We start from the raw sequence: 17,342 nt of genomic DNA on the forward strand, positions 1-17,342 counted from the left end.
AAAAAATTTAGAATCAAAATCTTGGGTTTTTTTAGCTCATTGTGGAGAGAAAGTGAGAGATATGTTGTGTTTAGTTCACAAGAATGGAAAAAGAAGAAGGGTAAATCGATTTTGGGAGCATTAAGAGCTTCAAATTGGTTGTTCATGGTGGTTGTGGTATTGATGACAATGACAATCTTGTAATTACTTGAAGATGATGAGGGTGAGAGAGTAAAGATGTCATTTTCGAAAAAAAAAAAAAAAATTGATGGCATTTTCGTAAATTATATGAACTTGTGGGGTGAATAAGGTAAAACCAATTTTTTTTTTAAAAAAAAAGTTAGTTTTAAGTTATAGGTCAATTCTGAAAAAAATGAGGATTTTTTAATTAAAGAAACCATAATTAGCATCCTTGCCTTCTTTGTAGAAAGCGATCTCCACTTTCAAATTTTCATGTATCTCTTTTTGGACCAATTTAGGCACCACTAATTATAGTTTCCAATTTCTTATATAAAGGACATAAAAGAAAAGGAAGAAAACACACGTTATTTCCGCACATACATACGTTTTTATTGGAAATTTTGACAAGCTACTATCATGAAGATCATTCCATTGATTCCCATTGCCTTCATCATTCTCTTGTCATCATTTCCAGCTCTGATTAAAATCGTTGAAGCGAGGGTGGAAATTCCAAACGAATGCGGAGGCGTGTTTCCAAGTTGCATATTTAATCCTTTAAACTCGCTACCATGGCAGGAAAAACCATGGGACAGAGAGTTTTGTTGTAAGAGGACGTTTAGCGACGATAATGCGGCTGTTTGTTTACGTCGTCTTTTTATATCGAACAATGAACCTAACCTAATCAGAGCGGCTGAGAGAATTTTTAAAGATTGTATGCATCTTTGGAACTGTGGCAAATAATAACAATGTATCAGCCATATTTTGAAACATTGTATACTTTCTCAACATTGAAAGAAAAACTACAATTGGTTTTCATATAATTAAATAAACTATTAATATTATTATATCTTTAGGCCTCTCAATATATACGTGCCGTTTTTAGCTGTAGTCTGTAAATTGAAAGAAAAACTATAATTGGTTTCATATAATTAAATAAACTATTAATATTATTATATCTTTAGGCCTGCCAATATACGTGCCGTTCTTAGCAGCAAATTTGTCTCTCTTTTAGAATAAATTTTTTATTAGTTATCTTATATTTCGAAACATTGTATACTTTCTCAAAATTGAAAGAAAAACTATAATTGGCTTTTTCATATAATTAAATAAACTATTATTAATATTATTATATCTTTAGGTATGCCAATATTTCTTATTAGTAGATTTGTCTCTCTTTTAGAATAAAATTTATTAGTTATCTTATACCAAAAAAAATGATATCATTCAAACGAAAAGATGAACAAAAATAATATAAGATAAACACATTCAAACTTAAATATTTCCGACTTTCTTAAGGCCTACATAGCATAAACCAAACAGTTATAAACCCAAACCGCAACAGATTAAACCAGAACCGGATTCCCAGGGCTAAATGGGTTTATGCTTAAAATGGGATGAAGTTGATGGTGTAACCGTGTAAGTGATGATGGGCCTAATCTTGATTCAGTACACTCTCTTTTCCATTCACAATAAAATCCGACAAAGTTTGTATCACGAGTATATATATATCTTACAACATAGGATAAAGGGAAGTGTGTGTGTTCACAATGAATCAAATCATCTAACAGCCTCCGGTGCAGAATTGCAGTAAGGAGTGTGCAAGCAGACAAGTCTAGTGAAAGTCAGACACACAACGGCACACGCTACTCCCAGCACCATCCCCACAATGCCTTTCTTTCTCTCCAGCCTCACCGCTCTCTGAATCACCTGCCAGAAGCTGGGCAGCAACGCACCGCACGCAACCATCATCACGTGATCCAGTCCACTGTAATCAATCCCGGCTAGTATGGATCCTATGGCTGACACAGGTCCCACAAACCCGATCAAAGCTGCAGCCGCAAGAGCCGCGTGCCAGCTGTCTGTAGCTCCAAAGACGCAGCTCGCAACCGCTGTCCCTCGTGGGATCCCGTGTAAGGAAACCGGGAGCACCATGTGTCTTCCAAGACCGTAAGCCGACGGTGCAGCGACTCCAAGTGCAAGCCCCTCGGCTAGCGCATGGAACCCGACCGCTCCACACGCTAACAACGATTGGAGCGTTATCACACTGGTCGGAAAATTGGTCCCTGTGGTGATTAAACTGCCGGCACGGGACTTTTTCCGACAAGTAACGTTCTGGATGGTTAAGCTCGCGAAGTGGCTTAGAACCGCTCCAACTGCGTATAGACTAACCAGAGGGATGAATCCCATTTTTGCGGATAGGAGGAGTTGAAGCGGACGCCAGATACCGAGGACAAAGGCAATGCCTGAGGCTACGCCCATGAGGAGAGCGTGTTGTAGACGGAAGGTTAGTGCCGATGCAACCAAGAATACGCCACCAAGCAATGGACCGAGACCAAAGAGGAGTGAAACGAAGAAGCCAGAGGCATCCTCTGAGCTGTAGAATGGAGAAAAATAAAGCATTAGTTGTAACAGATCAAATGCAACAGCTTATAACTATTACTAGAACTTTATTTTTTTACTTGTAATCATGTGTGAAATTCTCGAAAAGAGTGCTGAAAGCCTCCATTGATGCTACTGATATTGTGGCTGCAGATGCTACTTGCGACGGAGACGCTTCCTGTTGCAGTTAAGAGAGAAGAGAGTTCAAGTCAGTACACTAAGGTGAAATATGAGCATCAACGTTTCATAAATGACCATATGCAATTCACCTTGAATGCATCAGGAAGCACTTCAGCGATAACCATCCAAATCATACACCCAGCAGCAAATCCAGTGCAAAAAGGCAAGAACTTACTAAACGCATCAGCACATAGAAAAGCTGGCACTGCAACAATGGGCTGGTATAGTATACAATACAGACAGAACAAGAATCAGTAATCTGTTATGCAGAGAAAGAGATCAGATCAAAGAGCGATTACCTGAGGTAAAGATGTGATTATACTCCAGAGCATGGCATTTTGTGGAGAGACACCCCTTGATGCCAACACCATGCTAACAGCCAACCCTTCTGGAATATTGTGAACGGCTATGGCTAAAGTGACTAGAAGCCCTTGACTAAAACCCTTTGAACCAGCAAAGGATACACCAACCCCTGATCCCTCCCCGAAAGAATGAAGTGTCATGATTCCAATGACGAGAACGACTTTCGCTGCATCTGCACCTTTGATATCCAGCATGCTAACCTCACCATATTGTTCAAGAAACTGTCCAAAGGTAAAGTGAGTTTGTAAGATGGTTCGGTTCAATTCGGCAACTAAAATAATTTTGATTTTCGGTTCGGTAATCGGTTAGTTCGGTTTTCTTTACAAAAAAATAACCAAACAACACCAATCTTAACCAAAATTCCAAACCAAACTAACCAAAATCTGAACCGAAATAACCAGACTAACCAACTTTTCTTGAATTTTATTCAATTTAAACCGGAAATTTAACCGAACTAACTGAAAAAACAAAAACTTTGGTAGGAAATTTTAAAACCGAACTAACCAAAAACCGAAGCGAAATTACCAACCCGAAACTTAACTGATAAGAGTAAACTACAAGAATATAGATTTCTATCAAATGTTAACACACGAGATTTTGGTTCAAACTATCATCCAAATCAGTAACTGGATCTTGTGCAGCCAAAGAAGCAGTTTCAAGTTACCTGCTTGCATAGCCAAATGAACAACGCACCAGCTAGAATCCCAATAACAACCCAGTTCCCAGAACCATGCTCCTGACCCTCCTTTACAAGATCAAAGCTAGCAGCCAACATCACACCAGCCGCCATGCCATTACATATTCCAGCCCACTGAGGATCAAGCTCGACAAAGAAGAAGGGAACCGCACCCAACCCGGTGGCAGCAGCCATCGCCAAGGTGAACAACGCAACTGTCGAGACTGAAACTTTGTTGTGACTGCCTCTCTTATCACCCATTCCAATGTCGTGTAAAGTTTTCTCTACGCCGCTTCCGTCTATTATAACGTTTCGCCCCATGTTTCCATGAGGAGCAGTTCTTGCTTTATGTGAGATATCGTACTGAGAGTTCGCGTCAGTGTTCCCAATGGATACAAAAACTAATAAGAATAGAAGCAGCAGAAGTTGTTTGCCGCCTGGATGCATCATCATTGTGATGCTGAAAGAATCTTGATGCAAGTTTTTCTCTTTACGAATCCAAATCAACTCCGATGCTTTGTAGAATCAAAACTGCATCAAGGAGAGGTCACTGTGTCCTGTTTTAACACACAACAAAAACGGAATTCAAATTAACAAACTTTAATAGACAATTGAACTCAAATCGAAACAATATAATCGCATAGAGAATAGTTTCATCATCATCACCCAAAGACTAAAACTTTAAATCTTAAGGAAACCCAAAACAACAAAGCAACAGTTTTTATCACCCGTAGTTAATACAGAATCGCTTCTCATTCTCCTTCCAAAGGATAAATGCGATAAGAGTCTCTCATTTCTAGCAATTCGCGAACCCAATTGCAGAATTTTACGATTTGATCCACCATTCTACATGAATTGGATCATCCAATCAATATATTCTACCACGAACCCAGATCAATGACAGTACAGAAACGGGATCGCTGAGCTTACCAGCACAGGGATGAATCGGAGCTCGGAAAATGTTAGAATCCGATCCCTTCTAGCTTAGGAGACTTTGGGATAAATCATGGTAGTCAAATTTTTAACGAAGAGAAGAAGAAGAAGCCCTCCAAATTTCTACATTTTTTTGTCGAAAATATATAAACTTTTTACTAAATCAATTGCGAATAAGGCCTTCAAGTTTGTTATATCTTCTAAAAGAGTCGGTAATTCTGTAAATCGATGAAATTGACGTCCACTCTCTATGGTAGGTTGAGGCTTCGTGTTTGGATGTTATTAGCTTATAGCTAAATCGTGAGTTCACGTCTGATGTTTTACATATGATATTTTATTACAACTTTTTTTGGACTGCAGTATGTAAATATTATATGCGAATGTATATACCACCGACACGAACCATCAACCATATACGTAGTCCAGACAACTTGATATAACTATACTGTTTTGTATATAATATTTTACCTTATACAAACAAAAATCTACACATCATCAAAGTCGCCTGGTGAACATGTAAGAATGAGAAACTACATTAACAACAAGAGCATACCAACGCAGAACATTGGTGCATTGAGCGATTGAGAACTTGAGATATCTCTCCCAGAAGTAGATTCTTTCAGCTTTGTCTGCTATCTGTTTGCTCTTTTTTTGTGGGTTTTGGTCTGACAAACTAATTTCCTCTCTCAACTATTGATCTTTTTTTTTTACTGAAAAAGGTAAGTACTGCTCGAACAAGTTGATAATTGTGTCTCTCGAAATTACCGGGTTCTTTCTCTCAACTGTGACTCTTCCATTTGAGGCAAGTTGTAAGTGCGGATTGGTTAAGGCCTCCGAATAGCGGTTTTGCTTGTTGTGTCGGTCCCTTCTAAATTAGATCGAGTTGGTGTTTAGAATTTTTTTTTCTTTCTTTCTGCTTTTCGTTTCCACTATAATTCTGTCAAAATTTTGAAAATTGGTAATAATATCTTTACATTTTTACCAAAAAAATCAAGATGATAGTGATTTGTTCTGAAAAAAAGTTGATAGATGTCTTCTTTTTCAAAAAATAAGTTGATAGTTATTTTCGACAAAATTCCATAGAAACACTAAGAGTGTGATTGGTAACTATCGTAGGAACATTGTGAATGAATAGGAAAATAATGAATATGAATAAAATTTGGAAATGATGAAGAATGATGGTTTTTTAGGGCATGATTAACCCCGGTCTCTTAGTCGGGGTTCTTAATTCATGACATTTTTTTTTTTTACACTTTTCGGCTAAGAGACGACTCTTATATCTCTTATTTAAGAGATGGTTTTTAGCTTTCATTAGTTAAAATCTAAAAAAAAACTAAGAACTCCAGTTAAGAGACTGAGGTTAATCATGGTCTTAGTATTCTTCTCGTTCACTTGGTCAATACTCAGACCCTAAGTTTGTTTCGGGGAGGTTTATCATTTATGGTTTAGCGTAACGTGATTTACTCTGAATTAGTGCAATAGAGTGAAGAGAATGTGTACGTGACGTCTCCAAGATAAAGCACTAGTGGAGTCTTTATGGACTTCCGTGCCACAACCTTTTTGGCTTTTCTCACGTGCATTGAGTCATATGTTACTGTCACCGAAGCCCGAAGGAGTGTTTTGGATAAAACGTAAATAGTTCAGATTTTAAAATATTAGTCCGAGCCAGTCATAGTTTAGAGAAGAGGCATGAACGCACAAGTTGTAAATAGTGGACATTGCTATCTACACAGAGACAAGTCACATGCAGAGGATGGTATAATGGGCCGGATATAGTGTGGAGTAGGCCCATAATAGAACAAATGAGTAATCGTTTTCAGGCTATAAAAGAACAAGGAAAACATGGGGGTATAACTGTGGTCGGGTCCAAAGCCATCTTTATCCACCATGTCTATTATTATCATTTTGGAGGTTGGCTTTCATATTCGTACCAGAAAGAAAAGTAAAAAACAACTTCTCCTCTCTTTAAATCACCACATAAGATGCGTTGCTAAGGTTCAGCAAATATTCATCAACAAAGATTTTAATTGTATTTGTAAGAGTAAAAGAAAAGAAAAATCACAAATAAAACTGATTTTGGTTTGTTAATAAACTAAAACTGATGGTTAATGAATATTTGGTGTAAATTGCAGTTTATATTAGGTTTCGTAAACAAGAATACATCAACTGTAACTACATACTATTTAAAGATATTTGGTTGAATGATCTCACCTTCACCTTGTCTCTATGTTACTCTATAGTTGTTTTTTTTTTTTTTTTTTTTTTTTTGGTTCTCGATCTATTTCATATAAGTCATGTAGTATTGTATTATTTTTAGCGCTCGTTGGGAGGTTTTAGATTCTTGGGATTTAACCCTAGCCCGGGTGGCCAACGCGAATCGAACCTGCGGGGAGCGTATTGGTTCTGGGCTTCAACTACCACAAGGCCAACCGCGTTAGTTACTCTATAGTTTTGAGTAAACCCAAATGTGAAATGTAAAGGGGATAACACACCACGTGGGGTCTAACTCATTACACATTCATAATAATTCATCATCTTCATCTTCTTTCTTAAATAATGTAATATGTACACCAAGAAAATAATTAGGAAAAACTACACCTTCCTTCCTTTCTCCGCCTCATAAATAAATATATATAAAAAAAAAAAAGGGGAGTATGATTGATGAAGGCAAGATGAACATGCAACGTGATAAACTACTAGAGAGTACAGTTAAGCCCGTCTCAACAACTTGGAAGTGACACATAATAACAACTACTTTCTTTCTTTTCTTTTTTTTTGCCGTTGGTCGTTAGATCTGAATCTCTCCCCTCCCCAATGGTGTAGATTGTAAGCAACTCTTTCTCCACATACAGCCTTGATTCCAGGGCTTCTCTCTCTCCAGCAACAACAATGAACAGGAATCTCAGAGAGTCTCTCGCCGGTGGGAGGAATACTCCGGCGATCTCACAGTTTCGCAGAGGCAATAACAACAACAACCTCTCTCAGAACGGTTTCTCTAGAGATTCCGATGAGAATCTGGATCTCTTCTCCAAGATCCGCCGCTCGTTCCCGTTGTCTTCTTCAGACGAATTACCCGACGGTTCGTTTCTGATTCACTTTCCTTTTTTAGTAATTTTATGAAATTTTCGACTACTTTTGTCTCGATTCGATGTAATAGAGTTTCTAAATATAAATCTGGGGATCTCCGAGTTTGCTGATACGAGACAACACTTTGTCCGATTCGTAGAGACGAAAACGATGTTTAGTCTCTATACTACTAAACTGTCTTCATCTCCTAGATTCCATCTCTTTGCTTTCTCGATCAAAGTTAATGGGCTTTTTGGGACCAATGAAGAGTTTGCTTGATCTTGTTTTTGCCTCTTCGCTTTGATCCCTTTATTTAATTGACATTAAATCTCTTGTGTATTTCTTTGAAACTCACAGTTTCTGCTAAACTCGGGAGGCTCTCTGTCGGATCCAAACCAGCTCCCAGAGGCAAAGGTGATGATCTTTTGTCCTCTGCTGAAGGAGGCAAAAATGATTATGACTGGTTAGTTTCTTCTTCCCAGTCTCTGCTCGGTGGCTTAGCTCTCTCTCTCTCTCTGTGCTTCTAATCGAACAGTGAATCATAATTTACTACTTGTAGTGTCATTTGTTGTTTGGTTATTATGTTTATTTTCACTATGCTGACTGGACTTGGGGGTGTTGATAGTTTCTCTTGTTTTCCACCTATGGGAATATTGAAGTTTATATACATTTATGTTATCTATAGGCTTCTTACTCCACCTGGAACACCTCTTGGAAACGACTCTCATTCATCTTTGGCTGCTCCAAAGATTACACCTTCCGCTAGAGCCAGCTCTGCTTCAAAGGCATCAAGGGTATGAACTAAACCGCCTATTTTCTTTTCTTCCATGAGTTTCTTATAATAGAAATAGCGTTACCTTATTTAATTTATGTATACTATTTTTTTTTTTTCCTTTTTGCAGCTTTCGATTTCACAGTCTGAGACAAGTTACCACTCCACACGTCCAGCTAGAAGCAGCTCCGTGACGCGCCCATCCCTCTCCACCTCACAATACAGCTCATTTACTTCAAACCGTTCACCATCATCAATCCTAAACACTAGCTCAGCTTCTGTCTCATCCTACATCAGACCTTCATCCCCTAGCTCCCGTTCCTCATCTTCCGCTAGACCTTCCACTCCCACCCGTACTTCTTCAGCATCACGCGCCTCAACTCCGTCAAGAATCCGTCCCGGGTCATCTAGCTCATCCATGGACAAGCCCAGACCGTCCCTGAGCTCGAGACCATCGACTCCAACATCAAGACCACAGATTACAGCTAACTCCCCAAACATAGTTGCTTCTAGACCAAACTCTCGTCCTTCTACGCCTACGCGTCGAACCCCATCCATCTCATCTGCATCTGCAACATCAGGATCAAATATTTCAAGCGGACGTGGAGCAGCAAACGGTCGTGTCACACCTTCATTGTCTAGGCCAAGCTCTCCTGGACCTAGAGTCAGAACCACCCCTCAACAGCCGATTGTGTTAGCAGACTTCCCTCTTGATACACCACCTAATCTCAGAACATCTCTCCAGGGAAGACCAATATCAGCTGGGAGGTCTAGACCAGCAGCTGGTAGCAGCATCACGGCGAAGGCAAGTCCAGAACCAAAAGGTCCACTGACGAGAAGGAACTCATCTCCTGTTGTGACTAGAGGAAGACTCGCAGAGACTCAAGGAAAAGGCCGTTATGGTGGTGGTAATGGACTGCAACACCACATGGATGCACCAGAGCCTCGGAGGATTTCAAACGTTGCAGATGTAACTTCACGGAGAACCCTGAAGACTTCTTCAACTGTCACTGATAATAACAATGGGCTTGGGAGGTCATTCTCAAAAAATTCACTTGATATGGCCATCAGGCATATGGTACGTTTAAACTTGACTTCTCCCCTACTCGGTTGATTCGGATTTTTGGAACTATGCTCGTAAGTCCCATCCAGGTTTTTAGGGTCGGGTTCGGTTCCTTCGAGTTTCGGTTTGGAACAAAATATTGCTTTCAAAAAACTGAACTAAAATATTCATAATATATAAATTATTCAAAAATGTAATTAAAACTATCTAAACTAACTAAAATTATTCACAATAAGAAATAAAACAAACTACAGATTTCTTTAAAATTCTCTAAAATATCTAAATGATCTTATACTCCCTCCGTTCCTAAATATATGATGTTTAGTTAATAACACACATATTAATAAAAGTTAATTTTTGTCTAGAAAATAACATTAAAATTATAAATTAATGTTATTCAACCAATTACAAAATAGATTATTAAATATGATTGGTTGCACAATTTTTAATAAAGTAAAAAATCGTCTAAAAAATGATAACGTCTTATATATTGGAACTTTAATTTTTTTTAAAACATCCTTCCTAAACATTTAGGAACAAAGAGAGTATAAAAAGACTTAACATATTTAACTAATTTTGAATATTTTTGGATCCTAGTTCGGGTTTGTACCCGAGCCCGAAAGTATAACTCTGAAGTCCCGTTTTCGGATATTTCTTATAACGATTTGGATCAGAATTCAGTTTTTTTTGGTTTGGTTAAGGTTGGGACTGGGGTAAAAACGCTGACGCCTAATTCTGGCTGCAAGTGACTTGTGCATTTAAAATCTGTCATGCTGTTAATATCTCGACATTTTGGTGTTGTGTATAGGACATAAGAAACGGTAAGTCAAACGGTTGTGCACTATCAACCACGACGTTATTCCCTCAGAGCATCAGACAAGCCTCGTCCAAGATACAGCCGATCCGTTCAGTAAATAACCATTCGGATTCTATTAGCAGTAGCGGCGCAGAGAACGGGAACGAAGCAAACGAGGGAAGAAGACTGATGGGGAAGCTGAGCGACATGGACATGTATGAGAGCTCGAGGTATGACGCTTTGTTGCTGAAGGAGGACGTCAAGAACACAAACTGGTTACATAGCATTGATGATAGATCATCAGATCACGGACTCATGTTTGACAATGGAGGATTCGAGCTTCTTCCTGAGCCCTTTGGCCCACTATAACACACACATATCACAAGTAAACAAACTTTTTTTCTTTCTTTCGAAAACCACTTTTCTCTCTTTTTCATTTATTTATTACACACAATTTGTTTGCTTGTCAATGGTGTGGAAAGAGACGGATTATCAGATATAAGGGTTATTGGTTCTTTGGTTATTGATTCTTGAGTAAGGTTTGTAACTTTGTAGTTATGTAATATTTTTCTAAGAGATGGTAACGTAACGTGGGACCTGAAATTCTATATTCGTGGCAGTTTTACTATAATATAGCAATGAGAATGTGAAAGACGAAACATAGGTTCATGCGCGTAACGTGATGAATCTGAGATGCAGCTGAAGTTAATAATGATAGACAGCAAAGCACAACTAACAACGCCAGTAGTTTTTTTGTAATTTTATTCCATAAATTGACTTTTCATTAATGACACAGTTTGATATTTAAAGGAAGAGATTTAAATTTCGTTGTTTTCAATGTGACCTCCGTGACCTCCGTATCATACCCTCATTTATGTCACATACCAAACTCCTTCCCTTCAGGGGTCCATTTTTATGAAAGATAGTCGAGATCTCAAGATAGTCCCCACCTTACCAAAAAAAATTAAATTAGTTCTATAAATTATCAAATGATAATAAGCTCAATTTGCAGCAGAATTTAAATATTCCCCAGGTTTGTTGTTTTCCTTATACCTATTTTGATCTTGAAATACTATCCTTCTCATTTTAAAAAAGAAAAAAAAAACACAATTGATTCTATGCATTAATATAAGTTGAGTGTTCTCTCACATTAGCTATTAAAATATTCAAAAAAATTACCTCACTAAGAAGCCATATACATTTTATACATTAATATAAGTGGGGTGATTTCTCACACTACCTATAAGAAAATTCCAAAATTTCTCATTAATAAGCCACATTAATACTCCCTCTGTTTCATAATACTTGATGTTTTGTAATAATGCACAAAGTTTAAAAAAATTATATTTTTCTAAAAAAATATTTTAAAGATATAATTTTAAAATCAGTTAACCAATTATAAAAGAGAAAGTAAAATCTAATTGGTTGAACAGTTTCCATTAAAGTTAAAGTTAATCTTAAAATCTCAAAATTTCGTATAAATTGAAACAAAATAATCCTTCTAAAACATCATCTATACTGAAACGGAAGGAGTATAAAAGTTGGGTGGTTCCTCACATTACCTATTAGAATATTCAAAATTTTCTCATTAATCAGTTGACCCGTTCAATAATAGCACCAAAAATTATTACAGATTTTAAAATGGAAAAAAAAATTGAACGTTGGGAACTCAGACTAGATCGTAAGCAAGGGCCTCCCCCCCCACCCTTAATAAAAGCTAAAATTCGTTTAGGAAATTAATAATTAACAAAAAGACAGATAATTAATTGAAGCTGCTAATTAAAATCTAAGAGAGTCAAAGGCATCACAAGCAAAGCAAATCGCAGATAAGAGAGAGAGAGAGGGAGAGATTGGAATCTGAAACTGACCATCGAGATTTACGTTTCTCCGTTTTCGTCACGCCGAAGGTTCTCTTCACAAGAAACCCCCAAAAGTTTTTAGCAAAAAAATCAGCAGCTCTTCTCTCTCTCTCTCTCTCTGACTGTTCTATCACTGAATCTGTGTTTAATGGCGATTCCAGATTCTATATTCTTTTCCGCTTTCGCCTTTACCTCAATCTTCTTCTTCACGAAATGCCGTTGTTGAAAAAGTGATACTCTCCACTCACTTACCCTTTGCATTTATTCCACTCCCACTTCGTCTTCTTCGATCAGCTTCCACTGCTTCTCCTCTGAATCCACCTTAAAGGTCTCTCACTCTCTGTCACTTCCGATCTTTTCTTTGTTATTACTTTAGCTTAGCTTCTTAATACTAAAAGTTTTCTTCTTCGTTTTCAATTTCGAATTTTCTGTTTTGATTAGCTGGATTAAACCCTAGTTTCCTAAAATGTTCATCTGTTAGATTGCAGATCTGAGTTAAACAAGTACATGGGCTCACATTTTTCTCACTATAAGTCTCTAAATTTAGCAACTTTTTAACTAATTGGGGTTTTTTTTTTTTATGATTGCTTATAACAATGGTACTCGTAAATTTAGCAACTTTTTAATTTAATTCATAACAATGTACTCGTAAATTTAGCAGCTTTACATTGCCTTGATCTTTAGTCCTGATACAATCTCAATTTACAAGTTAACTGTTATGTAGCTCAGAATCTGAACTTGACAGTGTGTTGTGTTCTTTTGCAGTTATCAGGTGAATAAGCAATAAACTTTGATGTGAGTGAGCCTAAAAGATTTCATGATGAAGATTGTTGCAGCTTTCGTTTTCCTTTTACTCTCCCCATTTGTTTCGCCCACTGACATAGACACAGACAAGCAAGCCCTTCTCGAGTTCGCTTCTCTTGTCCCCCACGTGCGCAAACTCAACTGGAACACAACAATCCCAATCTGCACATCCTGGACAGGCATCACCTGCTCCAAGAACAACGCCCGTGTAACCGCCCTCCGTCTCCCTGGCTCCGGACTCTACGGACCTTTACCAGAGAAGACGTTTGAGCAGCTTGACGCTCTCAGGATCATCAGCCTCCGTTCCAACAACCTCCAAGGGAGCATCCCGTCTGCTATCCTCTCTCTTCCTTTCATCAGATCTCTCTACTTTCATGACAACAACTTCTCTGGCTCCATCCCTCCTGCTCTCTCTCCTCGCCTTGTGAATCTTGATCTCTCCGCCAACTCGCTCTCTGGAAGCATCCCCGGGACTCTAAGGAACTTGACTCAGCTCACTGATCTCAGCTTGCAGAATAATTCTCTCACTGGGCCTATCCCTGACCTCCCTCCTAGCTTAAAGTACTTGAACGTGAGCTACAATAGCCTTAACGGCTCAGTTCCTTCTTCTGTCAAGTCCTTCCCACCATCTGCGTTTCAAGGCAATACCCTTTTATGCGGCGGTCCTCTAACTCCATGTCCGGAGAACACCACTTCACCATCTCCTTCGCCGAGTCCACCAGCCAAGAGTCCTGATACAAGCAAAAGAGTTCTCTCTACCGCTGCTATTGTCGGCATTGCAGTTGGAGGTTCGGTTCTGTTATTCATCCTTCTCGCCATCCTAACCCTCTGCTGCGCCAAGAAGAAAGACAACGGGCAAGAGAGCAGCACCACCGCGGCGCCGAAAGCCAAACCAGGGAGGAGTGACAACAAGGCGGAGGAGTTCGGGAGCGGGGTCCAGGAAGCGGAGAAGAACAAGCTTGTCTTCTTCGAAGGAAGCTCGTACAACTTCGACCTCGAGGACTTGCTCAGAGCCTCTGCTGAAGTTCTAGGAAAAGGAAGCTACGGGACGACGTATAAGGCTATATTAGAGGAAGGAACCACTGTGGTGGTGAAGAGGCTTAAAGAAGTAGCAGCTGGGAAAAGAGAGTTCGAGCAGCAGATGGAAGCTGTGGGAAGGATCAGCCCGCACGGGAATGTAGCTCCTCTCCGTGCTTATTACTTCTCTAAAGACGAGAAGCTCCTCGTGTATGATTACTACCAAGGAGGCAACTTCTCCATGCTTCTTCACGGTAATGAACTAATGATAATATTTGTGATTACCAAAAGTGGCTCTAAGATGAATGCTGTGCAGGAAACAACGAAGGAGGAAGAGGTGCATTGGACTGGGAACAAAGGCTAAAGATCTGTTTAGGAGCTGCAAAAGGAATAGCTCACATACACTCTTCATCCGGTGCCAAGCTCCTCCACGGTAACATCAAATCACCAAACGTCCTCTTAACGCAAGACCTCAACGCCTGCGTCTCGGACTACGGCATAGCTCCTCTGATGAGCCACCACACCTTGCTCCCATCAAGAAGCTTAGGATACAGAGCGCCTGAAGCCATAGAGACACGGAAACACACTCAAAAATCCGACGTGTACAGCTTTGGCGTGCTGTTGCTCGAAATGCTGACGGGGAAAGCAGCAGGGAAGACGACGGGGCACGAGGAAGTGGTGGATTTGCCCAAGTGGGTGCAGTCGGTTGTGAGAGAGGAGTGGACTGGGGAAGTGTTTGACGTGGAGCTTATAAAGCAGCAGCATAACGTGGAGGAAGAGATGGTGCAGATGTTGCAAGTGGCGATGGCTTGTGTGTCGAAGCATCCGGATTCTAGGCCTTCGATGGAGGAAGTTGTTAACATGATGGAGGAGGTTAGGCCTTCTAATGGTTCTGGTGCTGGCTCTGGTAATAGAGCCTCTTCGCCTGAGATGATCAGAAGCTCTGATAGCCCGGTTTAGATTGGTTATTATTTTCTTTCTGAAATCATTATTTATTTCGCTTTTTTTAATTATTGGGAATAAACCTTTTCGTAGTTGACTAATTCAGCATGTGATTTGTTCTAATCATTACTCTGGAAAAGTAGTGTAATTGAAACTCTCTATCTTTAGTCCTCAGATTGTTCTTTTTTTTTTTTGTTATTGCGTGTGTGGTTAATATAATTTCCATTTCTCTGTTGGCATCAACTTAAAAAGAAACTTTTTTATTGCATTAACTATTTAGTACCTCCTTCGTTTCGGATGATTGTTGTTGTTTTATAATAGATGATGTTTTCACATATAGATAACTTAAATTTTATAAAAAAAACTGTGTAGCCAATTGTGTTTTCACTATTTTGTTTATAATTGAATAAACTAGTTTTAAATTATATTTCAAAGATTTTTTGTTTATAAAATGTAATTTTTTAATATGTGTGATAAGAACCAAAACTTCATTTATTAAATGAAACTGAGGGATTATTTACCAAAGTTATTTTTCAATAACCCCATAAAAAGCGTAAAAACAGTCTAGTGTGTATGTGAGGAGGTAATACACCTACATTTATTTGGGCCTTCAGGCCTGTTTGACCCCAGAACTTAATAAATAATTTCATTTATCGTTTACGAGATAAGATATCCTTGACCTCGTGGGCCCTAGAAGACGGTTAAATTACAGAAGGAAATAAGAAAACACTTAAGGCACGTGAATTAATAAATGGTAACGTAGAAATAGGTCAAGCGGACCCGCTGGATGAATCAGAAGCTTAGGGGTTGCCGTTTCGAATACATTCTCTCTGACTATAAAGAAAAGGTGAGTAGGGAGAGAGCGAGGATCTCATTCGTTTTTTTCTCTTTGCACCGCATCGTCCTCTTCGCTTTCTGATCGCTTTTCCCTTGGTTCGTGATCTTCTCCTCTTGTGTTATTGCTTTAAGGTTTTAACCCCTCTCCTGTTCATAATATCAGTTGTGTCGGCTTGTCTCCTTGTGCAGGTTTTTTTTCGTGTATGAGCCATGGCTTCGAAGAGGATTTTGAAAGAGCTCAAGGATTTGCAGAAGGATCCTCCTTCTAACTGCAGCGCAGGTAATAACCGACCTAAAGATCCTTACTTTCACTTCTTTGAAGTAAGCCAAAGATCAATACTTTGTTTAATCTGTATCCTAATTAGGCTTCTGAATTTTGCATGGTTAAGCTTTGATTTGTTAGGATCTCTTTTTAAATCGACGCCTTTTGGTGTTTTGTGTTATATGCATGAATCTTTTTTGCCATGTACTGTAAATAATTCATCAAATAGAGAATCTTGAACTCAGCATAGTTTTGATTTATTTGTCTAAGTGTCTCCTGCTTCTGATATGTCTCTGTTGATGTGGTTGTGAGGTCTGAATCGATAAGGAGATTTGAGTCTTATTTTGTAACGTTCTTCTTGTTGTAGGTCCTGCTGATATGTCTCTCTATTGATGTGGTTGCGAGGTCTGAGTTTGGTGAAGAGATTTGAGTCTAATTTGTAATGTTTGTTTTTTTCGTGTTGTAGGTCCTGTTGCTGAGGACATGTTCCATTGGCAAGCAACTATCATGGGACCCCCTGATAGTCCATATGCCGGAGGAGTCTTTTTGGTTTCCATTCACTTTCCTCCTGATTATCCCTTCAAGCCACCAAAGGTTTGTTCTTTTTGTTTTCTTTCAAGTAACTAAATCATCTTCTAAGTTAGGTGGACATCTTTTTGTTTATTAACGAATGTGTGCGCCTGATTATTGCAGGTGTCTTTTAAGACAAGGGTGTACCACCCAAACATCAACAGCAACGGAAGCATCTGCCTTGATATCCTTAAAGAACAATGGAGCCCTGCTCTTACCATATCCAAGGTTTGAGCTTTGGTTTCTTTACTATCAATTAACACAACCATTGTTAATGAGCGAGAGAAATGATGATTGATTCCTGTGGATACAGGTTTTGTTGTCGATTTGCTCTTTGTTGACTGACCCGAACCCAGATGATCCTCTAGTGCCGGAGATAGCTCACATGTACAAAACGGACAAGTCCAAGTACGAGTCAACTGCACGAAGCTGGACACAGAAGTACGCCATGGGATGATAAGAAGAGACTCAAGTGGTCGAGAGAAGCCAAAGGGTTTATGTTATTCTGCATCCAAATATTTTAAACGTTTAATATGAAATGCAATGTGTTGGATTTGGTAAACGCTACTTTATGTGATCATAATCGAGCAACTTAGATGTTCTTACTCCTCTGCTATGCGTAATCACACTATTATTATTATTCAACTATTTACTGAGTTCACCA

General features: G+C 38.9%; 4 protein-coding genes across 5 annotated transcripts; 3 read left to right on the forward strand and 1 right to left on the reverse strand.

Moving 5' to 3' along the window:
* Positions 1–1,597: 1,597 nt before the first annotated feature.
* On the reverse strand, positions 1,598–4,855 carry LOC106295955 (putative zinc transporter At3g08650). The gene is made up of 6 exons (XM_013731972.1): positions 4,688–4,855; positions 3,746–4,314; positions 3,018–3,302; positions 2,808–2,936; positions 2,619–2,716; positions 1,598–2,533 (listed from the first exon to the last, which is right to left on the reverse strand). Exons 2-6 carry the CDS (start codon positions 4,208–4,210, stop codon positions 1,717–1,719), a joined length of 1,794 nt encoding a protein of 597 aa, XP_013587426.1. The 5' UTR covers positions 4,211–4,314; positions 4,688–4,855; the 3' UTR covers positions 1,598–1,716.
* Positions 4,856–7,277: 2,422 nt separating this feature from the next.
* Positions 7,278–10,997, forward strand: LOC106295504 (serine-rich adhesin for platelets). The gene is made up of 6 exons (XM_013731425.1): positions 7,278–7,398; positions 7,514–7,769; positions 8,114–8,219; positions 8,442–8,550; positions 8,659–9,606; positions 10,400–10,997. The coding sequence occupies exons 1-6, from the start codon at positions 7,345–7,347 to the stop codon at positions 10,754–10,756; spliced, it is 1,830 nt and encodes a 609-aa protein (XP_013586879.1). The 5' UTR covers positions 7,278–7,344; the 3' UTR covers positions 10,757–10,997.
* A 1,165-nt stretch (positions 10,998–12,162) lies between these two features.
* On the forward strand, positions 12,163–15,238 carry LOC106295367 (probable inactive receptor kinase At3g08680). The gene is made up of 3 exons (XM_013731250.1): positions 12,163–12,574; positions 13,012–14,321; positions 14,384–15,238. Exons 2-3 carry the CDS (start codon positions 13,064–13,066, stop codon positions 15,025–15,027), a joined length of 1,902 nt encoding a protein of 633 aa, XP_013586704.1. The 5' UTR covers positions 12,163–12,574; positions 13,012–13,063; the 3' UTR covers positions 15,028–15,238.
* Positions 15,239–15,811: 573 nt separating this feature from the next.
* On the forward strand, positions 15,812–17,318 carry LOC106343723 (ubiquitin-conjugating enzyme E2 11). 2 transcript variants are annotated; one of them, XM_013783015.1, is made up of 5 exons: positions 15,812–15,943; positions 16,039–16,126; positions 16,575–16,702; positions 16,802–16,906; positions 16,992–17,318. In XM_013783015.1, the coding sequence occupies exons 2-5, from the start codon at positions 16,057–16,059 to the stop codon at positions 17,133–17,135; spliced, it is 447 nt and encodes a 148-aa protein (XP_013638469.1). In that variant the 5' UTR covers positions 15,812–15,943; positions 16,039–16,056; the 3' UTR covers positions 17,136–17,318. The 2 variants fall into 2 exon arrangements, with proteins under 2 accessions (XP_013638469.1, XP_013638468.1); XM_013783014.1 differs by having other exon boundaries at positions 15,834–15,942; positions 16,036–16,126.
* Positions 17,319–17,342: the final 24 nt, after the last annotated feature.

This window comes from Brassica oleracea, chromosome C5 (genome assembly GCF_000695525.1).
Source record: "Brassica oleracea var. oleracea cultivar TO1000 chromosome C5, BOL, whole genome shotgun sequence".
In the NCBI taxonomy this organism is placed as follows: Eukaryota; Viridiplantae; Streptophyta; class Magnoliopsida; order Brassicales; family Brassicaceae; genus Brassica; species Brassica oleracea.

Bases quoted from the DNA above. Each gene is read 5' to 3' on its own strand.
- LOC106295955 (XM_013731972.1), bottom strand. From the start codon at position 4,210: ATGATGATGCATCCAGGCGGCAAACAACTTCTGCTGCTTCTATTCTTA. The intron at 2,937-3,017 runs GTAATCGCTCTT...ATACTATACCAG, and splicing joins TAATCACATCTTTACCTCAG to CCCATTGTTGCAGTGCCAGC. The intron at 2,717-2,807 runs GTGAATTGCATA...TAACTGCAACAG, and splicing joins TGCTTCCTGATGCATTCAAG to GAAGCGTCTCCGTCGCAAGT.
- LOC106295504 (XM_013731425.1), top strand. From the start codon at position 7,345: ATGATTGATGAAGGCAAGATGAACATGCAACGTGATAAACTACTAGAG. The intron at 7,399-7,513 runs GTTAAGCCCGTC...CCAATGGTGTAG, and splicing joins ATAAACTACTAGAGAGTACA to ATTGTAAGCAACTCTTTCTC. The intron at 8,551-8,658 runs GTATGAACTAAA...TCCTTTTTGCAG, and splicing joins CTGCTTCAAAGGCATCAAGG to CTTTCGATTTCACAGTCTGA.
- LOC106295367 (XM_013731250.1), top strand. From the start codon at position 13,064: ATGATGAAGATTGTTGCAGCTTTCGTTTTCCTTTTACTCTCCCCATTT. The intron at 14,322-14,383 runs GTAATGAACTAA...AATGCTGTGCAG, and splicing joins CTTCTCCATGCTTCTTCACG to GAAACAACGAAGGAGGAAGA.
- LOC106343723 (XM_013783015.1), top strand. From the start codon at position 16,057: ATGGCTTCGAAGAGGATTTTGAAAGAGCTCAAGGATTTGCAGAAGGAT. The intron at 16,703-16,801 runs GTTTGTTCTTTT...TGATTATTGCAG, and splicing joins ATCCCTTCAAGCCACCAAAG to GTGTCTTTTAAGACAAGGGT. The intron at 16,907-16,991 runs GTTTGAGCTTTG...CTGTGGATACAG, and splicing joins CTGCTCTTACCATATCCAAG to GTTTTGTTGTCGATTTGCTC.